Source organism: Lytechinus variegatus, chromosome 11 (assembly GCF_018143015.1).
Source record: "Lytechinus variegatus isolate NC3 chromosome 11, Lvar_3.0, whole genome shotgun sequence".
Taxonomy (NCBI): domain Eukaryota; kingdom Metazoa; phylum Echinodermata; class Echinoidea; order Temnopleuroida; family Toxopneustidae; genus Lytechinus; species Lytechinus variegatus.
Window position 1 is genome coordinate 14186184 of NC_054750.1, and position 12995 is coordinate 14199178.

General features: G+C 38.3%; 1 protein-coding gene across 2 annotated transcripts in view; it reads right to left on the minus strand.

Annotated features, from left to right (window-relative positions):
- Positions 1 to 438: 438 nt before the first annotated feature.
- Positions 439 to 12995, minus strand: part of LOC121424390 (rapamycin-insensitive companion of mTOR-like) — an 82924-nt gene continuing 70367 nt past the window's right edge. For both annotated transcript variants that reach the window (XM_041620059.1, XM_041620058.1), the window contains 10 exons: positions 12223 to 12464; positions 11498 to 11777; positions 10752 to 10844; positions 10164 to 10270; positions 7411 to 8658; positions 5960 to 6104; positions 5045 to 5414; positions 3971 to 4292; positions 3280 to 3418; positions 439 to 2930 (listed from right to left, as the gene is read on the minus strand). In XM_041620059.1, coding sequence (XP_041475993.1) covers positions 2856 to 2930; positions 3280 to 3418; positions 3971 to 4292; positions 5045 to 5414; positions 5960 to 6104; positions 7411 to 8658; positions 10164 to 10270; positions 10752 to 10844; positions 11498 to 11777; positions 12223 to 12464 — 3021 coding nt within the window. In that variant the 3' untranslated portion in view covers positions 439 to 2855. The remainder of the gene's footprint in view (positions 2931 to 3279; positions 3419 to 3970; positions 4293 to 5044; positions 5415 to 5959; positions 6105 to 7410; positions 8659 to 10163; positions 10271 to 10751; positions 10845 to 11497; positions 11778 to 12222; positions 12465 to 12995) is intronic.

Consider the following 12995-nt stretch of genomic DNA (forward strand, 5'->3'; position numbering starts at 1 on the left):
TTTTCTAAATTTCTTATGTAATTCTTTGTTTTCGACTTTTCGTATATTAATTTTTTTCCAATGGAAATTTTCGGGGACTTCATTTTGACCATTAACAAGATAAAATTAATTGATTTTAAGCAGTAAAAGGAAAAATTATACATTTTAAATTTTGGCAAAAAACATTTGCATTGGATTTGTACACAAATTCATGTTTTTGGGTAATTCCGGGTCTGCATGCACCTACAAAATGTTGCATAATTTCGAATCGCGTACCTGGCGGTCACAATTTTGGTCTCAAAAGTTGCGCAAAACTTGAAAGTAAAAAGTCAGCGAGCGACACAGTCAAATAATTTTGAGCGGCGATTTATCGCAAAAAATATCGAGGGGGGGGGGCTATCAGCACCCCCCAGTCTTCTTAGGGTTAAATTCTCAGTTGAGTGCAGTATAAAAGGCATCACTGCATGGGTCAAATCATGCTAAGAGTATGTGCATTAATCAATAAGATTGAGTGTGACACATAATGTGCGCATTGATAATAAGCATTACTCTAAGGGGGGGTTCCAAGAAAACATTTGCAATATTCTGTTGCAATTTGACAATATTGATATATCAATTTTAACTGTAGCAAATTAGATCACAATCCTTGTTTCAAGAAGCAGATGGGCAATCAATCGCAAATGTGCCATTGATTGCAAGATATATGATTGATTTAGGGACCAATAATAGACTTGCAATTGACCGCAAATTTCTTGCATCGCCCCATAAGACACACTTCATTCTTTGTGAAATAAACCCCCAATGACCTTCACTTTCTGGGTCAAATTACACAGAGTAACGTTTCATGTATAGAACAATCAGTATTGATTGAAAACACTGAAACACTCTTGCAGAGTTAAATATTACTCCAGTAATTGTATGTCTAAATTATTGCATATTGTGTTATTTCAATGCACACATTCCAATTTCAGTCATGAATGATACAAAGATTTCGTAAATTTTTGAAAGAAAAATATCTTATGTGCATTGACATCGATGTTATCAGGATACAATGTGTGATGCGATGCAAAAATGAAGCATTAAAAATGCACATACAGCGTAAAAGATTTTCATGTCAAAAGAAAATAACTTTTGGTGTGTTGGTAACACACCATTGATGAGATGCATACCTAAAGTATTGTTCATATATTAAAATACAGTTGTGAAATGTGACACATGAAGGTATTAATCTACATTTTAACTCTTAACCAGGGGGAATAGATGAGACAGAAACAATCATTAATATACTTAAAAAGAGAATAAATGAGTTATCTCCTCAAAGCATGAGATCGGTTCTAGGACCCGTTACACAAAAGTTGTAATCAATTACAAATGCCCAGATTCTACGACAGATTGGCTCTCAACCAGTCAGGTGAAAGAATTTTGGTAGCTTTCCACATAAGCATGTAACTACAACTGATGATATGTCTTATGAAACCGGTCCACTGTATGGCGGAATCGGGTGACATAATAGCTTGTAACTACATTATTGATGACAGGTTTCATGAAACATGACCTGTCTGTCTCAAGGTGACTAAATGGTAAGAATACTCTCCAAGTAATACAGAGGCCTTTCGATCAAACGCAACTCCAAAAATCAAATCAAGCAAATGCCACTACACAAAAGCTGTCAATCATCATCATAATAATCATTGTCAAAAAAAAATTGTTAAGCCCTTCAGTCCTATTATGGGTAAGACATCAATAATAAATCAAAATGATGATGTGTAATTTGGGTAATCCAAAATTCAAACACAACTTGACTTTCAACCAATGAAATACCCCTATTAGGATATTGTGCTCCGACTTTTTAAGTTGCATTTGAACACAGCCCGTTCTGCACGAACCCTAGATGTTACAAGTAATTGTTTGAATAATTACATGCAATAAATGATAAGCACCTTTGAGTTGTGAAATCTATTCACTGTATAGGGTGGGCCTTCATTGAAACAACACTTACCCCCACGTTCTTTTTTTAATACCTCCTATCAATGCTAAAAATGATCATAAATGTATTTTGGAAAGACAAACAAAATTCAAAAGAAACCAACATCATCATATAATACTGACAAAAATAGAAAGAATAAAATCTATTTCATTATTTGAATAAAATGCTTCAGGATTATAGCTGGGTAAATCTGACATTCAAAACACGGAAAGTCCTGCATGTACGAGGTTAAATATCTTGCGCCATTATCTAAAGAATTTGGTGTAAGTATCAAATTGAATAGGACTTAAGTCAATTTCCCGAATGAGAGAGATACTTAGTTACAGTTTTACTTCTTTGAAGAATTAAATCAATTTTCCCTGAAACCTGACACTGAAAAGTTTTATGTCCAATCAGTAAACAATATCTTATTTTTCCTCGATCCATTCACAATTAGTAAGTGCCTTTGAATATCAAAGCACAACTTGCTTAACTTGTCTAGCTAGACTGTGTAAGACAACAAAACTAGATTCCCTATAACTTTATTAAGCGTAGCATATCGATCAGTGCTGTCCAGCGATTTACATGAACAATGAATGAAATCTGAAGTATGAATAAATACCATGATACGACACACTTAGTATATCTTTATCATCATTAATAGCTCACTAAGACTTTGCTCATTTTTTTCTTCTCCTTGTAAAGTAAAATCCTATTCTACGATTTACTGTATCAATAAAATTCTAGATCCATTCTGAAGGAAACATTTGCAGAAAGTTCACTTAAAATTATTGCACATGATTTTTGTTTACTCGATGACTAGAAAACTTGAGGAACTGATTGCAGTAGCACAACGTTTCTGTCTATATTGGTCAAGTAAATTGAAAGGTCAAAGGTCGGAGGTCAAATGTCAGGATCCCGAGGAGGTGGATGGTGTATCACTGCTTTCTTCCAGGCCAAGAATTCTCTCTGCTTCGTGGTGGAGCTAAAAATAATATGGAGAATAGATGAGGATTATTCAACTGAAGAGACAAGTGCTAATTGAATAAAAAAATCATGAGAGCATAAGAACAAAATGTCTGAAAATACCACCTGCAAAACACTTTGATACTTGAAAAAAAAGTGTGCAGTTTTCACAAAAGGAAAATATATGTGTGTGTGTGTGTGTGGGAGGAGGGAGGTGGTGGTTATGGGTCTGAAATTTGAAAATGAGATGCTCCACTCATCCTTGACTTAAGGAATACAATTGATTTCAATGGATCACAAGTTTCTTGCAGAGTTCCCCAAGACATTGACTAGTCGACATACAATTAACGCACAAAGCAGTTTCCTACCTCGTGAAAATGAACCTCTTGGAAGAGTTCCTGAATGAACCTCCTAGAAGAGAGTCTGTAGCTACTGGTTGCTAATAGATTCATTACGTCAGAGAATAAACATGTCCTCTCAAAGGCTCGAGGAAACTTCTCACGTAATCTGAAACAGATCAGAAAATACACATGCGCATTAAACAAAAGCCAGTCTCACATATGGAGTGACATACAATTGGAAGGGCTTTATCCATGTTTAGAATTCATTGCATTATCATGATTATACTGAGTATATATAAATTTTCATACAGAGTTTATTCCTAACATAACTTTGCTACTTAAAGATGAGAGAAACTTTAAAGAAAAAGAATGACAAAATGTCATGTTGGCTGCTTAGAGTGTTGGAGTGCCTTTGAATGTTTCTCATAACTGCGCTACATAAATGCTCTAAATCATCATCATCATCATCAAAACTATGCTATGAAACCCTTCAGTGCTGGTATTGGTAAGACATTAATAAATCAAAATTTTGAACTCTAATTTAGTCAATCATGATCTCACAAAGCAGCTAGTCATGATTTTTTCAATGATTAGATTTATTCTCAGCCAATAATGGATATCAGTCACTTGAAAACTGAATATCACAGACACGTTTCATCATGAAATGCTATTCCGATCCACGACAGTGCTTTAGAAGAAAACATAAGATCCAACCTACCCCAGCAACCCTTCTTCGTGTGCCTTCATGCCCACCGAGCTACTCATCTTAATCACCAATCGGATGACCTCCCTCCTGATCATCTCCCTTCCCTTGGGAGTATCGTCACGCATCCGGACCGCTCCTTGACTCGACTGCGAGACGCTGGTCCCGGTGCTACCCACGCTGGTTGGGGTGGTATTGTCCAGGCTGCTGCTACCGAACGGGTTGCTGGCGCTGGCCGAGCTGTTGCCACGGGAACGGATGAGGAGGGGCTGAGGAGGATCGACAGGCTGGAAGATGACCAGAGAGGCGGGGTCATCGGGGTGAGGGATTGAATCGCCTGGAGGATGGAAAATAGAAATAAAAGTGAATCTACTTGGGAGATTTGTCTGCATATTTCTAAGAATGTTTCCACCTCCAATTAATTTGCTGTGCAAAACCTTCACTCAAGGTAAGGGATCATGAATATGCAGCCTACAGTCACTAATAGTAGTGACTTGTGCACAGAAGGTCCCCATCAACAGAAAGTTGTATTTGTGCCAGTCTTGTGTCAAAACCCACTTGCTAATCAAGAGTTTCAATCAGGGTCTGTGTCACAGAATATCCACCCCCCCTCCTCCCCCCCGAAGAAAACTCCTATAAAAACATACTTTTACTACACGGAACAATTACCTTCCATTTCAGAGTAATGATTTGACAAACTTTCCAGGTTAATTCAGGAATACATTCTTATCGATTGTTTGAAGGCATAAGAAAAAAAAATCAAGATAGAACCAATACCAAAGATTCAGTAATGAACAAACTTAAATCCATTTCATATATAACAAAGCATGACTTGGAATTATAACCTTTTATTTGTCTCCAAATGATAATAGATCTCAAATAAATTATTTTGATTTCTGATGTTATTCAAAAAGTAAAGGACGAATAACCTTGTTAGTTTATACATTAGTTCATACTGGGGTAAAATATATCAAAAATTATTTTTCTTGTTTTGAATCACACATCCAACAAGTCAAGAGAACGAATATACTTTTTTAATCATCTGTATTTTCTCACGATATAAACAGACAATTTTCAAATGCAACTCACCATCTTGGCTCTCCAACGACCTTGTCCTGACCTTCGTACATGCTAGACAGTGCTCAATCTGATGCAGATTATTATCCACTTGCACCTCTTCTTCTTCCTCCCCTTCTGAGGCATCCTCCTCCCCTATTCTCAGATTGGAATAGTCTGCATCTCCCATGCTCAGTGTTTGCTGTTGGTCCGTACCATGTTGGTCTGAGGGGTGGCTGGGTGGTGATTCCAGCGTGTGAGGTGGAGCATTGCTTTGGGACGTGGAGCCCGAGTCTGGACTGTAAACCTGGACCTGAGGTATGTGGATGTCCGTCATGGTGGCTGGGGATACGGCGTGACTCGCGGGGGCGCTGTGACCGTCCTTGTATTGACTTTCATCAGACTGTTGAAAAACAAGAGTCAACTTCTATCTGTCACAGTGTCATCTTTTCACATCTAATATAAAATCTAATATAAAATTAGTTGGTGATGGCCTTCACATTTGACTTAAATCATCCTACCAGCCAACGATACAACCCCATGTTAAAAGCTTGCGTAGCCATAATTTCTCAACTCATAGGTACACGTATGCATTAACTCTTTCGAATGTCAATCATTGGAGCAGACTAAAACTGGAAAACACAGTAAATGTAATGAAAATACCTGGAAAGTCTTGTCGAACCGGAACAGCAGTTTAATTTCAGAGCTGACAAAAAATTGCAAATATGTCGTTTATCCAGGGTCAAGGACTAAACTGCTGCTTTGATTCACCAATTTTTGACAAAAACTTGATTTTTCTTCGTCATGAAGGGCATTGACAACACAGTCTCTGTTTTTTTTTTTAACATCCATACATCGCTGTGGAAAAACTCACTACAGCAATCGACTTCTGAGTTTGGTGAAGATACTCAAATGGACACGACAAAAACATCGAGCAGAGCTACTTACATGGAATATGAGTGTCACATCCACAGGTAAGCAGAGACCTGTGTATTCAGTCTTACTGCTGGATGATGAACTAGAGTGAAGCGACTTCACAGACGGCGCTTTCGAAACCACAGACGCCCTCTCTAGACAGCTCATGCTCACACTTCTGTAGCGGGAAAATAAAGGATAGAAATTAACTATCCAGATACATACAGTACATTAGACTACTAAAAAAAAACAGAATCTTTTTAACACAAATAAAACTAATGGTCATTTATACAGCACTACCTATCTAGAAATAATATAACAAAAGACGTACTATCAAATACTGATCAATAGTTCTTTGATGTTCTAAAACAAATACATCTGCATCGCATAATTATAATAATAGGCATTTACATAGGGCCATAAATCTAGAAATAATCTATTCCAAGGCGCACTATCATTACTACCCCGACTTAAGCTCGAGCTGCCTTCTAGCGGTCAGTGTATTTGAGGAACAAATCCTGCCGAGTACCCATTCACCTCACGTGGGTTGCATGCAGTACAATTTGGGTAAATTTCTTACTCAAGGAAAACACACCATGGCTGGGATGCAAACACAAGTCCTTCTGTTTGAAAGACGAGTTGGACCCCTGCACTAGACCATGACGCCCCCACAAAATGGCATAATTGTGTGAAAAAAAATTAAATGTGCATGTCTATGGCTATTTTCAGAATAAACAGCATGATACAGAGGTAACTCCATTTAAACCAAACTAAGTCTTCAAGATAGAAGAATTGGGCTGTGAAAGGGTAATGCAAGATCATTGCAAGATTCTATGAAGCATCCAAACATTTATTCTGCAAAAAACTTTAAAAATTGAATTATATTCCTAAATGCATGCTCCTGATTGGTTGTTAAAAGTCTTTTTAAGACGAACATGTATTCAACATCTTAGTGACGTTAATGATCAATGTTAATGTAATCAAAATCTCAATAATACTTATCAAAAGTTAAAACAATTACAATAGCATTGAAATGAAATTCATTGTTCACTTACCAAGATACAAAATGAAATCATTTGGCCATAAAAAGGGGTGTCTCAACAAAGAAAACCTTCCAAATTTCCATGTCTAACAACTTTCCATTTATCAATGATAACTTTCAGTCCTGACATAGACTTGAAATTTTTTAAAAACTTTTCTTGAACATATCAGCAAATTGGATTCGGTGGGACAGAAATATAGGACACTAACGTCTGTATATTGGCTTAATGTTAATTCAGTATTTTCTATGGAGATTGCTTTTATACTCTTTAATGTTGATGAATCATTATGCTAAAAATTTCTGCTACCAATAGGAAAAGATAGGGAGGAAGGGGATACCCATGTCTTACTATTAGCTTTATTGGAACAACATTTTGTTATTAATAACACCTTCAATATTAGAATATATCAGTTGTACCCAATGGATAAACATGTTCACTTACTCCACCATTCCTGATACTCCTCTACGTAACTTCATCTCAGCGGGATTACCAAATGAAGATGCTCTCTTAATAATGCTATCATCCTCTCCTCTGCTTAGCTGCCTGTGTTGTAGCTTCAACGCTTTCAAAGTCGCGTAACCGTGAGCATCCCGCACAGAGGTGAAAGCGGCACTAGTCTCAAAAAGATTGGAATAGGAGCTGAGGTTCGGAGACAGAGTCTTGGATATCCTCCTGACAAAGCTGGGAGTCCTTTTGAGATTGTGCCTCTTACGGAGTGTATCTGAGGAATGGATACTCTTAATAGTCATTGAGCTGGAGACGGTGCTTACGCTCGACATGGAGGATTCGACAGGGGGACTCGATGGATTGGAATGCATGGAACCAACACCACTGGTCTGAGATGTGTCTGTGGCGAAGCTCTCGCTCCGGCTTTTGGTCCCCATGCTGCTGTTGCCGCTCTCGTTACTGTCGCAGCGGCGCTTCAGGCTGTGGCTCCTGTCGCGGGACTGAGCTCGCGATCTCTCGTGCACATCCTGATTAAACCTCACACCTTCCGAGCTTCTGTCCTTACACATCCTTGAGCTGGCATCGCTATTGCTGCGTAATTTGGTGATCACTGAATCAAACGGGGGAGGCTCATCGTCGTCCTGGCCCTCTATCGTAGGCATTGTTTGTGCTCTACGCAATAATGGTGTCCTTGAGGCCCTATCAACAACGATTGTCCTGCCTCCGTCGGACACCTCATTGATTCCTGGTAGCTGCTCTGTGGCTGAATTTGTTCGATCTCTTTTACCGAGTCTAATCAGAGGGCTGGGTGATGTTGATCGCTCCTCGGTGGCTGGATGCGCCTTCGCATCCCCTCCAGAGTTTGTGTCTCCAGTCACCTCCAAAAAGAAATTTGGTGGTCCTCCCGGCGTAAGAGGACTCTGTACAGGGCTAGGATCCCCTGCAAAGAACTTGACATTGGGGTCGACCTTTGGCGTGCTGCTGTCTCCTGGAGTCTTAGGGCTTTCCACTGTGTAAGAGCTGAAGCTGGGTAAACTAACTGGAGAGGAGAGATCTCGATGGTTGTGGTTGTACTCCTCCAACGGGATGGGGAGATTGTTGGATACATTGTCTCGGTCTCTATCTTCCATCACTGGGAAGTAATCACCGCGGCAATGACGGATGCTCTCCCAACCCAGACTGCTCAAACTGTCAGCTCCTTGTCTTGTTTTACTGATCAGGCCTAGCACATAGAAGCAGGTCCTGAAGAACACATAAGGCAACAACAAAGAGAAGCAAAGAGTTTAGAGTGCAGAATAAGAAAAAAACAATTTCATGTAGGAATCAACTACTCTTGTCACTAGATCATATCTTTACGTGCACACTTAGTTACCAAGAGTGCATGTACCACTTCCATTTGTTTAAATGCTGGATAAAATAAGCACTGTTGCTTAAATGCCCTGCTCAAGGGCACATAGGTTCCATGGCTGTGGATTGACGAACCCCAGACTCTCAAATGTCTAGTCAGGCACTTTAAGACAACTCGGCCACGGCATCTCCGCCAAACTGATTATTATGCCAACATTATGACCAGAATTCACAAAGGTGGTTTTGAAAACCCACGGTTGAGTCCATGGTTTATGCAGATTTCCTGTATTAATTACGCTTAATTTAGCCCGTACCGGGCGCGTGTCTAAAACATGTCCAATGCTGATGTGCGCATTTGTCACAGTGCGCCAAATTGACGCCTGTTACCATGGTTAGATACGCTATTTTATTCATGAATCCACTGTTTCTATTCATGAGTCCACTCTTCAAACAGTGGACTCATGAATTAAATAGCGTATTTAACCATGGTAACAGGCGTCAATTTGGCGCAGTGTGACAAATGCGCGCATCAGCACTGGACATTGTTTATACACGATACGCACTCAAGCGTTATTTATACAGGAAATCCGCATAAACCATGGACTCAACTGTGGGTTTTCAAAACCACCTTTGTGAATTCGGACCTATAAGTCCCTTGATAATGCATCTTATATTCACATGGTCTACAAGGAGCAGGACTAATTCTCAAAGGGTCTATTACCACATACCCTGAACCCAATCAGTCTAATATTAAAGGGGAATCCAGCCTTGGCAATAAAATGTTGTGTTGGGAAGGAGAAAAATAAATTAAACATAATGGTGAAAGTTTGAAAGAAATTGGACAAGCAATAAGAAAGTTATAGCTGCTTTAAAATTGAGATCACTAATACTATGTAGATTTCAAATTGGCAACTGGGTTAGTAAATTATGACAAGGGGCAAGGACAACTTTCCCATAGGCCATGTACTTTATCATCAGGAATTTTAGTTTTCTCCTAAGTACCCATTCCCCTGGGGCAGTAATCTAAATATAACCCAGGTAGTATATTGTTTTATGTCCTCATGAAAGAAAAATATAATTTGAAATAAAACTTTTGGGGAAAATGACATTTAAGCCATAATATGTATTGGAATACATGGAAGAGTAGTCCTTGCCTTACATCACTATGACATCCCATATGCATCCAATTTGAAGTCTCTAAGAGTATTGTAATTACCAATATTTACAACATTTAAAAATTCATAACTTTCTTGTTGTTTGTCCAATATTGTTCAAACTTTCACCTATTAACTTGTCTGATTTTTCATTTCCTTATAAAAACAAGTTTTTATTTTGGTTGGATTCCCCTTTAATTTCAATCATTTACTGTATGGAACTGCTCAGAAAGGGAAATGACATACCCTCGTATAGAGAAGACCTCGCATTCTTCTGCTAATCTGATGATATCCGGGATGATCCCCTCTTGTTGGAGTAGCTTCAGACCCCATGTTGTGCTACCAGTATGACCCTGCAGGAAGTAAATCATGAGGGTCAAAGGTCAAAGATATACAGAGAGAGAGAGAGAGAGAGAGAGAGAGAAAAGTTTATGCTTCAAGTTTTAAATCAATCAAATGTCCATACCTTTTTTAGATCCCTACATTTCAATAAAAGCTTACACTTGACATATTGTTTTGTAAATTGAATTTTGTTTCTATTTCAATCACATCCATTTACTGTAAAAAAAAAAAAAAGGTCATCAATATTTTGATTTTTTTAATTTTCAACTTTATATTTTGCTATTTTTATTTTAAATAAACTCTTGAACACTTATGTTCAGTTGTTATTCATTCTTTCAAACATTGAATTCAGCAGCTGCAAAAGATTTAAGCCAGAAAAGAGAGAAGCATCAGAAGAGATGTTTTTAATTGAGGAAATGCTTTTTTGGTCAGAAATGATAGAGGTGCTACCATGATAATAAACTGACAAAATCCAGGCTTATTCTATCTTACCAATGCCCATAATGAAGCTTTTAGATTGAGAATGGTGTCCATGTTCTCTACATCTCCAAACCGAATCACCTCACACATCTCTGCAATGTGATTCTGAAATCATACAAGACAAGGGATAAGATTCCATACACAAAATATATATAAGAAAAAAATCACTGATCTGCTCTGAAAAACACAAGATGATCGAGTTCACCTTGCCAATAGTAAACTTCAAATATGATGAAACTTTGCCACATTCATAGGTTTTTGCCAACTCCCTCCATATATCAATCATTTTCTTTATAGTCACTGAAATTGAACGTTGACCTGAAGCTACACATATCATACTTATTCAATGAAATTGAACTTACATAAGGTTGATGGTAGTTACCGTAAGGAAATGCAGGGGTATAATTCAGTGTGCATTGAACCCATCATTTTCTTATCAGTTTTCCTTGTCCTTGGCCACTAAACTTGCTCATAACATACTTTCATAACTTTTTTTTTAGAATTCCTACAATTTTAACTTGTCTTGTCATTTGATAGATGATAGCAAGTCATAAACAGTAATAACCCCTTTTGGGACCACTTCTATATAAAGACCAAAAATCTGGCTTCTTCCCATGAATAAAACTCCCTATTGAAACATTTCCATTATGACCACCTGCTCACAAAGATGACCCTTTTGGTAGCCCTTAGGTAGTCTTTACAGAACGGTTTCAAGTCTTTTCCTAACTGTACTTGGTTTGATTTTCTAAAGTCCTCACCTGTTTCTCTATGAGCTCACAGCCGCTTCTATGCTTAGCCAGCTGACCGTAGAGATGCACCGGGACATAGACATCTTTCCTCTGTCTTCTTTCATCCTTCGATCTCCTGATGAACCCACCGGAGACCTGAGGACGATGGTAGCAGGTGAAAGCCTCGTTGATTTCTGTCTCTATCAAGGTCACATACTTGCGGTTGAAGTAGGTGTACCACCGCTCAAGCTCGTGGGAGACGTAGTTGACGTCATGGAGGTACTTGAAGCCTTTGGTGGTGGAGATGAACCTGAGAGCAAGATAATAATTGTTTGTTTGAAGGTAAAAATCAGTTCTGGGAGATCCTAAACAATGGTTTATATAAAGGGAGAAGAAGCAGAAGCAAGACAAAGATGGTGTGAAATTCCCTCAACCTCAAGTCGGATAATAAATGAATAACAATTCTCATCATGGATAGTCAAGGATCATCATCATCATCATCATCACCAATCATCATCATTGTCATCGTCGTCATCATCAAATCAATCAATCAATCAATCAATCAATCAAACAATCAATCAATCAATCAATCAATCAATCAATCAATCAATCAATCATCATCAATCATCATCATCATTATCATCACCAATCATCATCATCGTCACCGTCGTCATCATCATCATCAATCATCATCGTCGTCATCATTGTCATCATTATCGCTACCACCACCACCACCACCACTATCAACTGCTTACCTAGTCAATAACAGAGCACCCTTATCCCCCATATGCAGCAGTGGAGGTCTCATGTGAACTAGACTATGTAGATTAGCATCATCTTCACACGCTTCATCCAAGATGTCCACAGCTAGATTGCTGATAGTACGAGCTTTGTCGTGGAGCTGGGTGATGAGTAGCTCCACACCCCATGTATGGAAGAATGGTGTCTGAGCTCGTAGCAACACACGCAGGTGATTGGTGGCGTATATCCTCATTGACTGCCAAAAGCGAGAATCATATTTTACTTGCATAAACATATCACTGACTGGCAAAATAAAAAGGTCTGTATTCTTAACTCAGGCTTAATCATAACTCTGGTCGAAAGCTGTGTTATAATCATGGATAGCCAATTCTGACACATCTCTCTTACAGCGGAGTTCAATCTGTCAGCTTATTCAGTATTCAATTTCATCATAGCTGTCTGGGAATAACTAAAGTAGTCTTCTTCACAATTAAAACATAAGGAAAGAACAAAATAAACATAACAAATATACAGTAACATATTTTTTGACACATTTGACTTCCCACAATTTTATCAAGGAGTTATAGTACATGCAGGCCTAAATTAATCTAGACTTCAGAATGAGGGCAATGTGGTTAAGTGCCAGCTTCTGATAGGTTTGAAAAATGATTTAATGATATTTCTTTCAGTGACAATTAATCCAAGGGAATAACCGCACATCAGCCTTAACATAGGCCTAGTGTAATGTAACCCTAATTCTATCATTTATATGATTTTATTCCCCCCC